The following is an 18,755-nucleotide window of genomic DNA, read 5'->3' on the forward strand; positions in this document are numbered from 1 at the left end:
ACAATCTTCATATTTCATTTACTAATTATATTAGTGGAAGACAAGTTATTAATTGTTAATTATCTGGAACAGTTTTCCTTTCATTTATGTTTTTAGATGACATCCTGTGCTGCCAGGTCTTTTTAAGGCACTTTGCACTATTACAGCATGTTGCCCACATTAACATGTCAGTCATGACATATGTCCCTTGCTGATATCCAGAGTGACTTAACTGACTTGAATAGGCTTAAATTCCCACCTCATGAGCATTACAGATACCCAATAATAAAGACTGCAAGGGACAGAGCCATTGTGAACTGATATCCCTGCACCACTGGACTGATCCTGCTAGAGAGAGAAAAAGAAGAACAGGAGAATTATGATGCAAAATACACAGTGCTGGGCAACGATTAAAATTTTTAATCGCGATTAATGGCATGATTTTCTGCGATTAATCGCATTGTTATTCTAAAGTAGTGTATTGTGCACTTTAATTTAAATGTACTGCTACATACACAAAAGTGCTAACAAATAAGGTGCTTTTTACCAGCAGTATTCCCTTTGCACAGTAGCAATAAAATATTTCTTGTAAATCTCAACTTATAACAACAATATAAAACCAAAGCTATTTGCCACTGCCAGGGCATTACCTTTTATCTAGCTTGTCCAGAGCCACGATCATAACAGGCACCTTCTGAGCAACAGGTTAACACATGTAAATCCGTTTTGCTGAACAGGTATCAGAAACATTTTTCTTTTATCAGGGAGCAGCATAAACAGTCTATGTTCAGTAAAATCAGGCTACGGCGCATTACAGCTGCGCCACGGTTGCCGGAGCTAATCACGGCCATTATACTCAATGCTTTCTAGTCCACCAGATGAGGCCGCAGCGCGTACCAGAAGCGCATCTCCTCTCCGCTCCGCAGAGAATAGTTGGCAGGTCTATTTTTACCGCCAGCCGCATCGAGCAGCACAGAACAGATCGAACCAGGCAGGAAGTCACAGAACAGCATAGAGAATTAAGTCAGTTTTCAAAATAAAACACCCTGTAGAGACTCCCGACCTATCTATCTCCAGTGTCTCACAAAAGTGAGGTTCACCAGAGCTTCACAGGTTGCCACTGGAGTCCTCTTCCACTCCACCATGACGAGATCACGGAGGTGGCGGATGTTAGAGACCTTGAGCTCCTCCACCTTCCGTTTGAGGATGCCCCACAGATGCTCAATAGGGTTTAGGTCTGGAGACATGCATGCCAGTCCATCACCTTTACCCTCAGCTTCTTTAGCAAGGCAGTGGTCGTCTTGGAGGTGTGTTTGGGTCGTTATCATGTTGGAATACTGCCCTGCGGGCCAGTCTCTGAAGGGAGGGGATGATGCTCTGCTTCAGTATGTCACAGTACATGTTGGCAGTCATGGTTCCCTCAATGAACTGTAACTCCCCAGTGCCGGCAGCACTCATGCAGCCCCAGACCACAATGCTTGACTGTAGGCAAGACACACTTGTCTTTGTACTCTTCACCTGGTTGCTGCCACACATGCTTGACACCATCTGAACCAAATAAGTTTATCTTGGTCTCATCAGACCGCAGGACATGGTTCCAGTAATCCATGTCCTTAGTCTGCTTGTCTTCAGCAAATTGTTTGCGGGCTTTCTTGTGCATCATCTTTACAAGAGGCTTCCTTCTGGGACGACAGCCTGACAGGCTGACCCCCCAGCCCTTCAACCTCTGCAGCAATGCTGGCAGCAGTCATACGTCTATTTCCCAAAGACACCCTCTGGATTGCACTCAACTTCTTTGGTCAACCTTGGTGAGGCCTTTTCTGAGTGAAACCTGTCCTGTTGAATCTCTGTATGGTCTTGGCCACCGTGCTGCGCATGACATAATACATTTTCCACTGGTTGCAAAAAGTCTTATTGCAGTCGAGTCAATGACAAAATGACTCTACTTCTCACTTGATTTATTACCTCAGTAAACACTTTTCAAATGAGTTTATGGTCTCAATCTCTAGTTTAAAGTCTTCTTCAATACAGCATGATGTTCAATTAGTAAATTAGAGGAAAATAGATGATAAAGCAGGGTATGCTGTAGGGCGTGACTACCTTGTAATTAACAAGCCCCTACTACAGTCAGGATAAAGGCAAATTGTATCCATAAATTGTATACATAAAGCCATTTCACTGGCCAGGAACAAGTTTTTGGGTGCTGTCTGTGTTTTCCTCAAATACCTTACTAAAAAAAAGTAGATCTGGGAAATAAATCGGATCGTGGTTTCCCAACTTTTACACCCAAGCTTTATTTATGCACCTACACAGTTTCTAGTTAAAATTTCCAGCGATATGCATCTTTTTATGAAGGTGGCACAGAAAATGACACTGTCAGCTGCCTTGGACTTCTGTGCAGGAAAAACTCTGATGAGGTGGGATCAATAACAATAACTCAGCTTTTGCTTTTAAAGGTGCTCCAATGTATGGCTTTCAAAACTCACTTTCTGGCTTGCAGTCTGAAACAAAAAATGGAATTTCTAGACCCTGACTAATGTGCGGGTACAGAAGTATTCAACTAGCTGCCTCTCACTGCCAATTAAAGCTGTCAACCTTAAATGCAGCCTTAAGAGTAGGTGGAGGATGGGTTATGTTTGCAGTGTGGGGTTCAAAATAATTCAGTACAAAAGAAGAGGAATACGGATTTAAGCACAGATAAGCAGACTTGTGCCACCACCATGACCTGGAGGCCTCACAGAATGACTGAAGTAACTGATGCAGCAGGGAGGAAAGCGGGTGTTATCAGGGTTGATCCATGTCTTTGTGGGAGGAAGGATATGCAGACAGGAGTGAAGTGTAGGCTGCCTGAGCTGCTGACTGACAAGCCCTTCCAGTTTTGACAAGCCAGCCCAGAACATTGTCTTAATGATGGTTTGAGTGCAGGGAGAGCATGGAGGATGGATGAGGTCAGGGGCCGGCACCATGACAAGGCAGATAGCCACTTAACAAGAAACAGCAAAGAGAGACGAGAATACTGATAGAAATGAAGCTCATTTTGGGGAGACTAAAGTGCTAGTGGAGAACAGGTGATTAAAACTAAGCCAAATACAGATTGTGTACCATGTAGTCCCACTGTGTATCTGTGGCAATGACATCTAAACCTAACCAGCTACCATAATCTCTCGTACTGAGAGTGGCAGTAACTGATTTGGTTTGGTATGACCAGTGGTTTATGGTGGCTAATAATAGCAAACTTTAAGTAGATGTCGCTGTGTCTTTGACATTGCTGAGAGAGTCAGCTGACTTTTTGACTCTTCTCTTCTTGTGCTACCATTTTAGCATGGCACAGATAGACATTAACACAATCGTTTACCATATTTTTTTATAGTAAATTGAGATTTCTTACACATATCAATCATCATCCTGTTGCCCTCTGAAGTGTAGAGTTGCAAGACATGTGTCAAAGATGAAAAGAAGTAGTGATTTGTGCACTCATCCTGTAACTGCAACAGTCAAATAGTCAGTACATTAATTGAGCTGCACGAATCCACTTGGTGACATGGTCCCTCTTAACAACGAACATGGACATTGTGGTTTACTTTGAGGGATTCCAGCTGTCTTTCACATATAAATACTCTCTAACACACCAAATAGGCACCTGAAAATATCCCCAAAAAGGTTTTCCACCTTTTGAAGTGACGTTTTATACAGGGCTTTAATTATTTACTATAGTTATAATTTACGTTTTTTGATCTTTATATTGGATTCATGGGACAATAAAGTTGTACAGTAGTGCAACAAAATGACAGCTTTTGCTTTGTTTTTTTTAAATTATATACAGATCAGGGAAGAATTATACAAGATGACTTTGACCTATGGTTTTATGACGTGTGTTCAATCTTTCCGTCTCAGTTTGACTCTTTAGATTTTAAAGATCATGGTGTTGTAGCTTAAAGAGATAAAACAGTCAACGATGTTTCTTCGATGGGCTCTGCATGCACACAGTACAGACAGACTTGATAAGACTGAGTAAAACCAGGAAGCCAGGGCAGAGGCTTGAAGCCAAGACAGTTATGTTCGATCTTAAAGCTGAATTAACAATCTTTTTTGCAATTTTGTATGCTGTTATATAAATATCCATTGGTTTCTATCTATCTATTCCCAGTTTATGTAACATGGCAGGGGCTAAACCTATAGCAAGTTCATAAAAAATAAAAATACATTTACAGCTTTTTTTGAAGGTTGTTTTATAGAAACAAAATCCTCTGGTGTGTTTGGAACAATTGGCTGAATCAAGAAAGAAAGGGGCACAAAATTATAAAGTGACGTCTACTTAGCTGCAAAGATTTCACTAAAACAAATTAATTAGGACCTGGTGTCTAGCCAATTTAAGAAACTAGACATGAAGACTGAGCCAAAAAAAATTATTATGAAAATTATGAAAAGTAAGAGTTTGGCAGTCATTACAGTTTGTCAGATTGTATCTATTGTTTACCAGTAGGCAGATGAGCTTATTCAGGGGAACAAGTCATCAGGAGCTGTCAGGAGAAACAATATGCATACACTCACCAGCAATTGCGGTCAAACTCAGAAGCACTCAACATTCTCTCTCCAACATACAAACACATCGTTTGCATTTCAAGTAGCTGAGAAGAAACTACAAAGAAATGCAGGGTGTAGGTAAGCCCATGGAACATTGCAAAAGAAAATTACCTTCTCCACCACCCACAAGGCTATATTATGGGCATCGCAACTGCTGCCAATAAATCTTCAGGCACCATATGGTCTCCCAATATTTGTTAAGCTAAGCATGATGAGCTCTTCCTTGATCAGATGACAGAGCATAGTGGAGGAACCCCAGCTATTAGCATGCACCAGGCTGTCTTGGTTTCATATCCGTGTATCAAATCCCATTATATAAACAGGCCCAGGGGTTAATGGGGAGAAAATGTTTGTCAAGCTGTAACGTTACCACCACATCAACCTGTGTATTGTGTGTCTCACTGAGTGTGTGTATGTATGTGCGTGTGCTGTGTGTGTGTGTGTGTGTGTGTGTGTGTGTGTGTGTGTATGTGCCCACTAAGAACATATTTAAGTGTTTAATGTGTGTAGATATAGCACCAAATCGAAAGAGGAGGCATTTATCTCAAAGAAACAGGTTGATATGTTGAGAAATGTGCTCAGGCTATATGCTTTCTTTTAAAAAGTGAGATAGGTTAACACAGGTAACAAGTAAGAACAGGAGTCAGAATGTATTTAAGTTTAGTTTAAATGTGTTTAAGCAAACAGGAGTCAGCAAACAGCTAGCCTGGCTCTGAACAAAATTTAAAAATTTAGCTACCCACATTGTGAAAGATGGTTAATGAACTCTGTATTTCTCGTTTTAATGTAAAAATAAGAATTTCCGGGAATTTAGCATGCTAGCTGTGTCCCCTGCCTCCAGTCTTAACTCGCTAAGCTTGGTCAATCTGGTCAAGCCATTCACTGAACATACGGGCAAGAGGTTGATATCAATCTTTTCACTGAAAAAAAGCTAATATCTCCAAAGATATTCAACATGAATGTTACTTAAGCTGTGACATTTTTGACATAGTTGAGCTGCCTCCTCAAATTACTTTTTCTTGACTTCTTGTTTGCATTTTTAGTATGTGTGCAGACACATGCAGTACGTCTGTAAATCTCTTTGTCCACATTTGTATGTCCTCATGTTACAGTCGATGGAGGCTGGGACGAGTGGAGCGAATGGACCATATGCAGCAGTCAGTGCGAGAGGCAGCGGAGTAGGGAATGCAACTCCCCAGCACCCAGACACCGAGGCAAGATGTGCGAAGGGAACAGTGAGGCCACTGAGAACTGCACAGATGGATTGTGTACCCAGAGTAAGGCCTTTTTCCCCTGCTGGGCATTATCATCATCATCATCATCATCATTCTCATTATTGTCCTATCATTATCATCATCATACACTCTATGTAACATGGCAAATCATCACAAGCATGTTTGAGCAGGTGTGAACATCACGCTGAGTTTTGACACAGATGCCCAGTGCATCATAATATCAGCACTCTATCTCCTGTGTGACGCTCACTTGACATATTATATGTCATACTGAATCTCACAGACGGCAGATATTCTTTCTTGAATGATGCTTGACGTTTGGAATGAAATGTCATTGCACTGTTTGGTTCATGCAAGGACTTAACATTCAGAATGTTTTACTCACTAGTGTGAGCACTAGACTATGTGGCTGAACAAAAAATTAAAACTGTGATTTGAAGAGTGCAATTTTCAAATCACTAGAGGCACATCTCTTACTTGACCTAAAGTCAAAACAAGCTGTAGGGTTCAATAAAAGTTCCTCCATTAGGATAACTATCCCACTAAATTTATATAGCTAATTAACATTAATTCTTTGAGTTAGCCAAACTACAAAATGTTAGTCTTGGCTGTTGTCTGCTCTCTGCATGCTGGTGTCCATACTATTCACTGGATTCAAAGTTGTTCCATAGACAAAAGGAACAATTTTAATCACCCCAATACTGGTCAGAAACAAAAGTAAATTTTTGTTTCCATAACCTACATTTGGAGAAAGTCTGGGAGAAAACTGTGCAACTTCATCCCTCTTAAATAAATCAAACTTGTTTTTTGGACTTGTTAGGAGAATATTAGCTCACTCAAAGGCATTTCCAAGCCATTGAGCAGTTGGCACCGCACCACCTTTATCTATGGTGAAATGAGAACAGTAATGATGCCTACCTAGCTATTTATCAGATACTGTATATCGTCCATTAGCACAGTCAGCAGAAGAGCTTCTCTCTACTCAGGATTTTGGATCTGAGACCACACTTGTTAGTCGCTTCACAGACGCTCGGACTTTAATCACCACTTTCTCTCCTCTTTGTCTCATTCTATCTCTCTGTCTTTGCAGATCGAAAGCTGCTACATGACGTTAAACCTCAAAGTGAGTCTTCCTCTGTGGATTTCTTTCATCTTTCAACCCCCCCCCCCCACACACACACACCTGCCGCTAATATGTAATACCCTGAATTCTGGGGACAAGAGATCATATATTCTAAGTTTAAAGTTAGCAAAGAAAGTAGTGACAGTGCAGTGGTTTATATTCTCTCAGTATACACTGGAAACAGGAACATAATGAATTACCACCTTTTAGTTCACTTTGATCTGAGCAACTCCTGTTTTAACCCAGCAAGTGCTCATTACACATTCATGTCATTACTCAGTGCCTGACTTTTTTTATGAAAACCGTGACATCACAGCTGTGTTTCTACTTTGAGCCAGGAGATATATTGGTTGTGACAAGTGAACATGTGCTATGTTGTGGAGAATTAATGGGTTGTAATCATTGCAAACGAGCTAAATTGACCAATTTACAGCGCTGCCCTCACATTCCTGTGGCGGCTTTCAATCACTTGTCGGAGTTTGCCCAACTAAGTGATTGTCAGGTGCTAGCTTGAGTGCTTTTTGTAGCCTGCCACATTAGTGCAAAAGACGTGCTTATTGCAGGCTTTAAGAAAAGCTTGAATGATTGAACCAGGAGTGCACTGAGCTGGTGTCTGGCAAGTGATCACCCTGGTAGGAATACTCAATCAATCAATTTTCCTCTGGTTGGTCCTTGTGACGACTGGTGACCACGGGCTACACAGCATGACCTTTGATAGCCTGCACTGTGAGATATCTATGATAGCTATTGGATATAGACTGGCGGGTCTAAAGGCAGTTAGGCTAATCACCCCTCTATGTTAGCAGCTTGGGTGTGATATGTAACAGTTTAGAGTAACGGCTGGACATGTTCATTTATTCGTATCTGTGGTGCATAATGTAGCATAGAGAGATAAGACAGATGGTCTGCTCCATCTTACCACTTTCCATCCTTCTTATTTCATTTCCATGCTGGAGTCAGTGTAACACATTGCAACTCCTGCATGTGGTTGACCTTGAATGTCTACATAATAACAGTATTGTCTCCACTGCTTTCCTTCCATCTTCTCCTCACTGTTTCTGGGTCTTTATTAATACAACAGAGACAAGGTTGTTTTATGTGGCCTTTATATATCATTTTCCTTTTTTTCCAGTTAATGCAAACTCAGAAGTTCATCCATGTTTACCCGCTGTCTTGAATTCACTATAATGTACATTTCGACAGCATTATTCCAACAGTAAGAGATGCATATTACCCCCAAAAAAGCATGAATGCAAATCAACACCCAGAATATTCACATGAAACGTTTAACGCACCCTTATGTTTCACCTGCATTACCCACAACTCGACAGCCAGCAGACAGTTTGTATTATGCTAGTAGTGGCTAATGCTAGCTATTAGCCTCAAGCAGAGACGAGGAGTTACAGAGCTCCCTTCTTTCTAACGACACACCTGAAGAAATTCTTCATTTTCAAACTTGTAGTCAATTCAGTTCAAATTACCTTTATTGCCATGAATGTGTAACAACAATATTGCCAAAGCATCATACATACAACATAAGAACAATCAACCCTATACATTTAATTAAACAAGTAATTAAAGCATGTGTTTGTGTTAAAAAAATAAAATATATTAAAAATTAAAATTAAATAAATTAAATAAAACAGTAAGCGTGTGTGTGTGTGTGTTAAAAAATAAAAATATATTAAAAATAAAATAAATACATAATACTGTAAACGTGTGTGTGTATTAATAGACAAAAATACAAAAAATAATTTATTGATTAAAAATAATAATAATAATAATTTAAAAAAAAGAAAGAAATCAGTATCAAATGTAAAAACAAAACAATTATATATAAAATAAATATCAAGCAATCAAAATAATAATAATTTGAAAGTGATATATTCTTCATCCCAGTCCAATGCTGACTCAAGTGGCAATTTTTCAGATTTTGTGAGGGTCTCTCTGGAGACATAAAAGACTTCATTCAGCCCATCACCTGTGCGACAAAGAAGAAATCTATGAATTTTATTGAATTGGTGCTGCGGAAATGGACATTATACTAGATTTTACCATGTAAACTGTTTACAGTTAAATCCACCTGCTTCAGTGTGTTTTTTACCTAGACTTTATTAGTGACGAGCCTGTATTTGTTCAAGCTGGCCACGCCCCCGGCTATTATTGGAGACTCAAATTATTTGAATATTTGCTTTAAAATGAGAATTTACTGTAGCTCTCCTTTTCCATGTGTCCCGTGTGCTTCAGGTATGGACAGCTCCAATGACGTAGCTCTGTACTCGGGCCTGGGAGCCGGGATCATTGCTGTGGCAATCCTTGTAGTGGCCGTCATGCTGTACAGGAAGAACCACAGTGAATATGGCGTGGACGTCATCGACTCCTCTGCGCTCGCCGGGGGTTTCCAGTCGTTCAACTTCAAGACCACCAGACAAGGTAAGAGAGAGTGCCCTCAGCTCCGCGCTGACATGTGCTGACAACCACAAGGCCAAAAGGCAGCGTCATCAAAGACCTTTCACACAGGGCCGCCCCCTTGATTGATGGCAGTTGTTTGCATCGAGCAAAATGGCGTGCAGCCTCCCTATCTGCTTAGGATTTATACCTCCATAATCAGTGAAAGGACCTGTCCTTCTATTTTGACAGACCTGCTCCTCTGTTATTGTGAAGTAGGAGATAATCAATCTCTGATAGAGACCGGCGCTGCTTCACCCCCTCCCCGCGGACCACACATTTGACTGTCAGGCAACCAATCTCTTCCATCAGATTACACTGGCCTAAACCACTGATGGATAAATGTGAGGGGTATGGAACAGTGAACATCAATTCAATTTTTGTTGTGCACAGCAATAACTTCTGTTGGTTATGTGACTGCGGCTGTCCCGGCCAGCCTTGCTACAGGCATTCATATTGCTGTCACTGACACTTCTGGGTTAGCGCAAGTGATAGCCATCGTGGCGAGGGGTGATCCATCCTCGCCGCCGCATTGACAGCGCAGCGAGAAGCCCTGCCAGAGCCCACGCTGTGCCCCCCGCTCCCCCAAGGCCCGGGGAGTCGGTCAAGCTCCACCCTTGTCACGCGATTGGAAGCATGTGAGGAAAAGAAGGGGGGCTGGGAGGTGGCTTCAGCTGGGTCTACATTCAGCATGTCATCAATCCTATTTAAATAGGCCAGCTTTCTCCGCAGCCTGCCTGCTGTGCCCTCCACCGGCCACAATCACTCCTTTCCATTTTCCTCTCTATCAAGCCCGGTCAAGGCTCCCCATGAAATCTAAAACACTTCCTCAGCCGCAGTTTGATTTGGAGGAAGTTGCTGTGGCGTATTAGCCCACTTCTGACCTGATTGTGTTGCTTTACATTTACATTTTACCATCCTTGCCATAAACATAGCAGGAAATTAAGCATTTCCTCTAGGGGGGAACTCCTCTAAAGGTGTGTGTTTAATCGCAAATCAGTAGCTTTTTCAGGCGTATTAATCACAAGAAAAAAAAACTTAAATTCTGAAAGAAGTACTTAAATGCTTTCGGATGGCTCTCCACAGCCGGAACGGCTGTAAGGCAGACTGCTGAATGAGTCTTCGGACCTGACCCTGTCTCTCCACATTACTTCTCCTTCTGAGTGATTTTTAATCAGAGGCCCAATTCCAAACCTATCCCTCAAGGTATTCAACCTGAGGTACATTTCATTAACTTCTCTCATCTCACCACTGCCATTCCATTTTCGCTGCGCCATTCTTAAAGATGCACACTCAAGCGATAATCAGATCATTCTCCACTCGACCGGAGGGGAGAAAATTTTGCCAGTGATCGAATGTCAGCTGCAGAAGGGTAATGTCCACTGGGCTGCAGCTTTGACCGAGAGCTGGAGTATCTGCAGAGTCGCTTGTAGGTTCTCTGTCACTATTAAACTGTTTAAAATGAAAAATGCATCTTTTCATTTTTCATGGAACATTATTTTAGTTTAGGCTCAAACCCTGCAATGATGTAATACTGGAAGCTGAAATGAACCTTATCCACCGTTAGGGCTGAAATGATTAGTAGATCAGTGGATTTGGTGATCAACAGAAAATGATGGCCAAATATTTTCATAATCGATAAATCTTCCAAGGACAACTGTTTCGCTTTGGGTTTTGCACTGTTGGCCAGACACTGGACGATGAAACCTTCATGGTGAACTGTGACTGGGATTTTCCCTATTTCCTGACATTTACAGTGTTTAACGATTACTTTGAGTTTCAATATGCTAAACTCATAACACAAAATGCTGTACTCCCTCTTTTGGCCTTAACAGATAAAAACAAATGAAGTCATACATCATGCAAAAACAGCAGTAATGAGTGAGTAAGTCACTGTCTGTGTGTGAGAGAGAGGGACACAGAGAAAGTGCGCTCTGTGTCTTTATTCTTATAGCGTAGGCTAACTAAAACAGCAAGTTATTATTACCTTTCCTTTGTTAATGCTAGGAGACCAAAGTGCAGGACTGCGGAGGAGGAGGAGACTGGAGTTAGATAAAAGAGGAATATTTATTGCAGGGTTGAAGGGATCGGATATTGAGCCGAGGAAGATCGAGGCAGGCTGTAAGACCAGATGCTGCAAAACCTGGTTGGTGGTTGCTGTGCAGAGCAGGGGGGAGCCGTAGCTGAGAGTCCCTAATGTGGGAGGCTGAACCGAGCAGGTCCAGAGCAGAATCCAGAATAGTTCAGCCAGGCTCTATATCCAGGAGCGGAACTAAAAACAACACGATATTATGCAGAATTTGCTTTTAACTTTTATTATAGCGACAAAATGTTCTTCTTCTACAATAGGCCTAGTATAATTATTTAAATGTGATCCTTATGTTGTTGTTGTACAGATAAGTAATGAAATTAAGCAACTGTAAATCAATTTCTCTCAATTAAGGGCGTACTCACACTAGGTCCGCTTGCCTTGTACCGTGCCTGAGCACGATTGTACCACTTCCTTGCTGGCCTGCGCTCACACTGCGCCTAACTGTCCGAGCCGGAGCATCACTCCAGTCCAGTGACCCGTCACAGCACCAACGCTGACCGCCACATATTGAGTTTTGATTTTTTTCTTTACAAGGCCTATTTAAAATCGTGTTTGACTGCAGAGCTGCAGGCAGCGCGCATATTCTCTCAGCACCTCATCTCGGTCGCTCCCTCTCTCTCTTATGAACACCGCTGCACACAACATAAAGCTGTCAGTGTGGAGATCCACCTTAAAAAAAGTTATTAGCAAGCATGTTTAGAGGCTAACTAATAAGGAATCTATGTTATGGTTAAATCACAGCTGGGTTACCGAGGTTAGCACTGAACTCCACCAGTTAACTGTTGGTGGATTGTGGTTTTTATTCACAGCAACATCAAACATGAGAGGTTTAAACTTCTAAATACAGTAATTAGCAATGCTTGCTCACCACGGTAATTAAATAAGGAGAAATACTGCACAGTTTCTGTGAGCTGTACACACAGTAACAAGCACTGAAACTGTATTCTGAGGAGTGAACATTTAGTGTAGTGCACTTTGTATGTAAGGACAGCATGCTGTGTGTGAAAGTAGGAAGTAAGTCAGTTTGGCACTTTGCTAAAGACATTTGCACATTGAAACTCTGGTGTGAAAGGTGTATTAGACTTAATGATTAACAGATTAGTCGAAAAAAAGAATGAACAGATGAATTAATAATGAAAACATTGATTAGTTGCAGCCCCACTCACTGTAATTCACTTTGTATAGGAGGGGCAGCACAGTTACTAAAATGTGAATACATTTCTGGTCATGTTCTGTATTTTAGAATGCTAAGAAGACAAAAACAAGGAAAAGTTGAGTTTTGAAGAACAAGTCAAAACCAACACACCCCAGAAAGCTCATCACAAATCACGCCCCCGGTAATTAACGATTTCCCTAAAAATAAAACAACATTAGCCTCCCGCCTTGCACCCCTCGCCAGGCAACAGCTGGGCAGCAAGGACTCAGTGACTTCGGTGTTATCTTGGCACGGCTCGCCCAGGGGCACCGCATGTCTGAGTCTGCCAGATCGATGCGGCGCGCTCCTCACTCTTTTTGGCAGCGCCGTCACATCTAATGGCCACAGATGAAGAGCCCCCTCCACAGGCTGTTGGGTCCACACTGAAGGACTCCCCTCATTTACAGAGCAGTCACCTACACCCCTCCTGGCCCTCCCTCCTGTCCTTCAGGAGGACGACTCGGTGTCCAGAGGAGCTGACTCCAGCAGATGGATTATGGAGATCAAGCTGTGTGTGTGCTTGGTAATTAAATCTAATGCTTTGACCGTGACGCCGAGCCCTGGACCTTCTGTCCAGGTTGTGCTCCCTTACCTCTGATGCACTGGTCGCCTGCCCGGACATGTTGTTTTAATTGGTGCTGGAGCTTCACTGGTCAGCTGCAGGAAATGTGAGTGGAAAGAGTCCAGAGATGTGGCTCTTAAAACTGAATTGCTGTTACCTGAGGACATCCAGGAATTGTACTCTATTAATTCTGTAGATTGAAGGTGATTTTAATCTCATGTCTGCTTTTTGTAAAATAATATTGTAGAGTAATCTTCTGTATAGGCTGCAGATAGAAATGCCCTGATAATATTTAATCCATGGAAACTGGGTGGCACATTTTCTTTCTTCTTTTATCTTTTTCCTGTCATGAAAAATGACAAAAATGTCATGTATGTTTTTTTTCAACTTTTTAGCTTTATAAAATTTCAACTTTTTTTTCTATATCAAGAAATGACAAAAAAAGAAAAAAACATAACCCGATCTTGACCTTATTTAGCTGTATTAGGGATGCTAGTGAATTTCATTATCCCAAGTGAGTGCTGTTCAGGACACACAGAGGTCGGGCTTTGATTCATTAAGTTAACAAGTTCTCTACATAATGCAAGTCCCATGCGGGCAGCGCTTTTAGGTGAATGTGTGGCTATGCTGTCTGTCCTCTCTGTAGGCAACCCACTGCTTCTCAACTCCTCGATGCAGCCCGACTTAACAGTGGGACGAACATACAGCACTCCGCTCTGCTTCCAGGACAGCGCAGACAAAGAGCTCTTTGACCCCCTGCCAGACATCAAGGTCAAAGTTCAGAGCTCCTTTATGGTTTCACTAGGTGTGGCCGAACGGGCAGAGTTCCATGCCAAAGTCCCGGCCGAGACCTTCCCGCGGGACCTGAGCCGGGACTACTGCAGTACCGCGGATGGACGCAAGAAGGGACTGCTCACCCTCAACGGGCCCTTCAGCGCCTGCAAAGAGCAGCTGAAGACCACCGGCGTGTTCGGCTACCCCGGAGGGCGGCTGGTGGTGCCAAACACTGGTAAGCTTCACAAAAAAGTAGACACAAACGCAGACTGAGTTTGTTAGCAGAAAAAGCACTGCCTCAATCTATTTTTGGTGTTGATAATGAAAAGCAGCTCGCACACTGGGTACTCGGTGTCCGTAATGAGAGGCTGCAGTAACTTCTCATTATAGTAGCCATCATAAGCCAGTGCTGTTGAGCATGAGCTGCAGCCGTCCCAGAATGTCTCGCAAGCATCTTACATTTTCCACCAATTTTTCGGTGTGCTGCGTGTGTCCTTTATTGTTGTGTTTTGACAGCGAACACACAAAAGTGGTACAGTGAACTTGTCTCAGCTTTAGAAAGTGGTAAGCTGCTAAAAAACAGATCCAAATCTGTGGCTTCCTGAAAGACTATAAATAGTCTTAACAAAGTGGATTTTTTTCATTTGGATATATGTATAAAGTGGAACCTCTTCTTGGTTGGGTTATTAAAACTCTCAAGTTCCTAGACACAGTACAGAGGACATGCCACTGGTGTCCTCAGTGGAAGTTACAGCCCAATCATTTAGCGTTACTAACAATAATCCTCAAAGCACTACTTTGGAAGAGCTCACAGCTTCACTGAAGGTGTTGGTTTTCTTTAAAAGGCAATGTCATCTGTAGCAGGACTAAGTAAACAAGCAAAAAATCCTTATTTAATCATAAATTCATTTGTTTACATGGGGAATAGTAGAAGGACAGAAAAAACAAATCCTCCAGGTGCTCCTGTACTTACATTGAGCAAATCTGTGATCATTCCACTGACAAAAATTTGTCTTTTTTTGTTTTTCAGTTTTCTATTGTTTGTACCATAAGATTAAATAGAACAGAGTATCTCTTTTTGGTCTGTGTAATGCATAATCATTAATGATTTAAGCTCCCCAATGGTGTCCATATCTAATCATTTGCTCGAACCTTCAGTTAGAACGTAAATCAGCACATATGCATGTACTGTACATGAACACACATACAACATGAATACATGCCAAAGTAAAAGAAATACAAATGAAAATAAATATAAAGCATACTAAAAATGCAATGTGTGAAAAAATAATAAGGCATGTACACAAGTGTTAACAGTGTAACTCGGCCTGTCTAAGTTTGAGTTTCGGTAAGACATCCTTACTATATCACAACTACCAGTGCACTTACACACTCATTAGACACTATATATTGTAAGCTGTTGCTAAGATCCACCATTGCCGTTGCCAAGACAGGTAGCTGTTTGTTATCCCTCCACATCCTCGCAGGTTCTCTCGGGCAAACAGGGGTCACGCTGTCGTCACGTCACGCCTACACAAATGGAGCAATTGGAGGAGTTTGGATGGGCCGTTCCAGTTGTCAGCAGGTCAACAGTCCGTGCGTAGCGTTGCACTTACAGCCCTCTTCTGTGGTCCTCGGCTGGTGTGGAGGGGTGAAGTGAAATCAGCCTCCCGCGGTCATCGTTCAGGCTGAGGGTCTGAGTTGAGGAGTCACTGCTGTGAAGTGCAGCACTCACACAGCCTGTCTGCAGGGACCGCTATTCATTAGACTGAATAACCGGCCATATGCAGCACTTCGCTGCAGATTACCGAAGCTTTCTCCTCACCTTAGTGATATAGCACCAAAATAGGAACATTCTTTGTTTTTTTGCACATACTGACGTTACAGTGCTTTGAGTTCTCACGGCAGCTGTTGAGAAGTGAATTTTCTTTTTCTTTTTTTGTTAGTGCAAGACTTTTAACTTTTAACCACACGAGAAATCCAGTTGTATTTGACTTACTGTTGAGTGAGAAACTTCACACCTAGTTATTTCAGTCTGCACCAGCATGTGACACATAATGTTTATTTAATGAAAACAAACTGGTTAAAATGCACATTTCAGAGATGGCTGAGGTATTACAAAATATTCCCTTTCTATAAAGCTGCCAAAAACCTCTTTATCTGTCATCTTCCACTCTGCTCCTCTGAACGTTTTATTTGTAAAGCAGGGCTTTTATATGCTCTCTTCTCTTCAATATGAATGCTTCTCCAGTCGCTCAGAGGCAAATGAATAGTGTCAGGCAACAGTGGCTGGGCGGTGTTGCTCAGCAGAAATCTCCACTTGCTTTTTGAAAGATATTGCATGATGAAAAGTGTACCAAGCGTTGCTGGTTGGGAGATCAGAATTAATAGAAATGCTGTTTTAATTCTTCTGGATTGTGTCAGAAAAACTCTGTTTACAACTTGAATCAAATACTGGTTCTTCCATCTATGTATGTCTGATACTGATGCAACTGGAGACAAACCACTAAAGAGAGAATGAATTGACTTTGAGGCGTACCCAAATCTATGACGTCAGTCTGATCGGTGAGAGAACATCACTGCAGTGAGCCAAGCAAAATTCAGCAGGCACTCTTGTGTGTCTTGAGTTTCTTTTAAACCTGGTACCTACAGTAGCAGGCAGATATTTGACAATATAAAAAAAAAAATTTTCCCCTGTGATTTCTATGTCATATGAATACTTGCAAGATGTCGTTTTGTAGCTTGAGAAACCTCACTGAAAAGAAAATGAAAAGAGAAAATAGAGAGGAAGAAAAATGTTTTCTGCAAACTCCTCCTACACCATTTATTCAGACCGGTTCATTGACACTCATGATTAAAAATGTGTCAGAATGAATAAATAAGGTTTACTGGCGAATTACTTTTACATTGTGAAACACATTTAACAAAATTAGCAAACAGCTTTATTTGTTTAGCACATTTCACACACGGGGGATTCAAAAAGTGCTTTACATATAAGACAACTCCAACTGACTAGAACCTGAAAAAGTCAAGAAAATTTTACAAAAGCATTCAACATGACAGAATACAATTTACTGTGCATGCAAATAGTATCAAGATTAGTTGTAGTAGATTATATTACTTGTTTAAAACCTAGAACAGCTAGAGCCTGTGCTGTGTCAAATCAGGCACAGGTTCAGCTGGACTGCAGCCTGTTTTTTTTTTTTTCAGTTCAGCAGACAAAATGAAGAAAAACTCAATGAAAACACTGCATCAATATGCAGACGTTCACATTGCACATACTTACTGAGTGTCTGCAGGCTGTGGACGTGCTGGTTCATTTGTTCACACATTAAGTTGTTATGAATTGACATCTTCAGTTAGTCTCTTTCTGCAGTCCAACATGAATTGAGTGACACCTTTTAAATGTAGTACGCAGTGACAATTATTACCAATGATGTTTCCTTTAATAATGTAGGACATTGCGAAATTATTTAACGTTTTATAAATTAATAAAAATCTGACTTAAGATCTGATCAAAGCTTGTGACTTTGGCATGGGAGATTGCTGTTCACAACCTGTTTTCTACCAACAGTCAGTGCTGTTTTCTTTTAACCAAGAAGGTTTCCTAACAAGCAATTATGTTTCATAACAGGTCAGAAAACAGTCATATAAGTATTTTGTTGTAACTTTAATAGGTTTTGGAGGGCGATGGCGAACTATGCATTTAGTGTTTCATTTTAAAGGACAGTCAGAGCAATTTGACATACTAGAACCTAAACAAATGTCACTGTTAACAGCCAATCAAAATTCAGAAACCCTTACAATAGATGTGAATGTGTGCGTCCAATCCTGTGTAAGTATTTTATATTCAGTGATGGTCAGTGTATGCATGTGCTATGATAAATATTAAATGTTTTTGTTATATTTCTAGAAAATAATCATGTATTTCTACTAAAAGTCATATTGGAAAAGTTCATTTTGACACCTACATTTGGTTCACTTTATTCTTTAATATGCCACAGTTCATTCGAGTAAAATTATGCTCTCAATAACACTCCCATAACCCCTGCATGAAAGACAAGCCTTGTTTTTCTCCTACACTGTCAGGCTGTTGGAGTTGTTGCTGTTGACACATTTGTGTGTGTTTTCCAGGGGTCAGCCTGCTGGTGCCTCATGGAGCCGTGGCTGAAAATATGTCCTGGGAGATGTACATGGTGATCAATCAGGGAGAGTCAAGGTGAGGCCAGAGTTTACCCAAATATCATTTCAAGCATCTGTCTGTCTGTCAGTCTCCCTCCATCTTATCATCCATCTCCCCTGACTCTCTATCTTCTGTCCTCACCGTCCTGTTCCTCTCTAATTATTTACCATCCTCTGTTACTGCCACTCAGTAAGACCTTCACTTCTCAACACATAGTTATCTTACTGGAGCAGATTATAAAGTTATAAGTTTAACGCATTATATCATTGGTGGCTTAATTAATACAGAATTACAATAAAGCTTGCTGATGACCAAAAAAATATGTTTTCTTACTGTTTATTGTCTCTGCTGAGTTCAGCTTAATGGGCCTGTGTTCTTTCTTATCATACCTACTCCACTCATTGTTTCTTTCAAGTATGAAATAAAAAGATTTTCAAGCTTTAGAGATAAATTGGAGGATTGATTGTGTTAGTGCTTTAGTGCTGATTCAATTAGTCAATGAGTAAGTACATGTTTGGATTAAGCAGGCCACATTATGAATGACTGTAAGTAAACACAGCAGATAGCTTGAAGGAGACCT

The 18,755-nt window shown here is 41.2% G+C and overlaps 1 protein-coding gene across 4 annotated transcripts in view; it reads left to right on the forward strand.

Annotated features, from left to right (window-relative positions):
* The window catches only part of unc5db (unc-5 netrin receptor Db), a 191,026-nt gene that overhangs the window by 131,299 nt on the left and 40,972 nt on the right, over positions 1-18,755 (forward strand). For 2 of the 4 annotated variants that reach the window (XM_038703668.1, XM_038703671.1), the window contains exons 7-11: positions 5,676-5,840; positions 6,889-6,921; positions 9,169-9,354; positions 13,865-14,227; positions 18,127-18,211. In XM_038703668.1, coding sequence (XP_038559596.1) covers positions 5,676-5,840; positions 6,889-6,921; positions 9,169-9,354; positions 13,865-14,227; positions 18,127-18,211 — 832 coding nt within the window. The remainder of the gene's footprint in view (positions 1-5,675; positions 5,841-6,888; positions 6,922-9,168; positions 9,355-13,864; positions 14,228-18,126; positions 18,212-18,755) is intronic. The other 2 variants (XM_038703670.1, XM_038703669.1) reach the window with 2 other exon arrangements.

This window comes from Micropterus salmoides, unplaced genomic scaffold (genome assembly GCF_014851395.1).
Source record: "Micropterus salmoides isolate LMB-PRFRI ecotype aquatic unplaced genomic scaffold, ASM1485139v1 Ms_hic_scaffold_7, whole genome shotgun sequence".
NCBI lineage: Eukaryota > Metazoa > Chordata > Actinopteri > Centrarchiformes > Centrarchidae > Micropterus > Micropterus salmoides.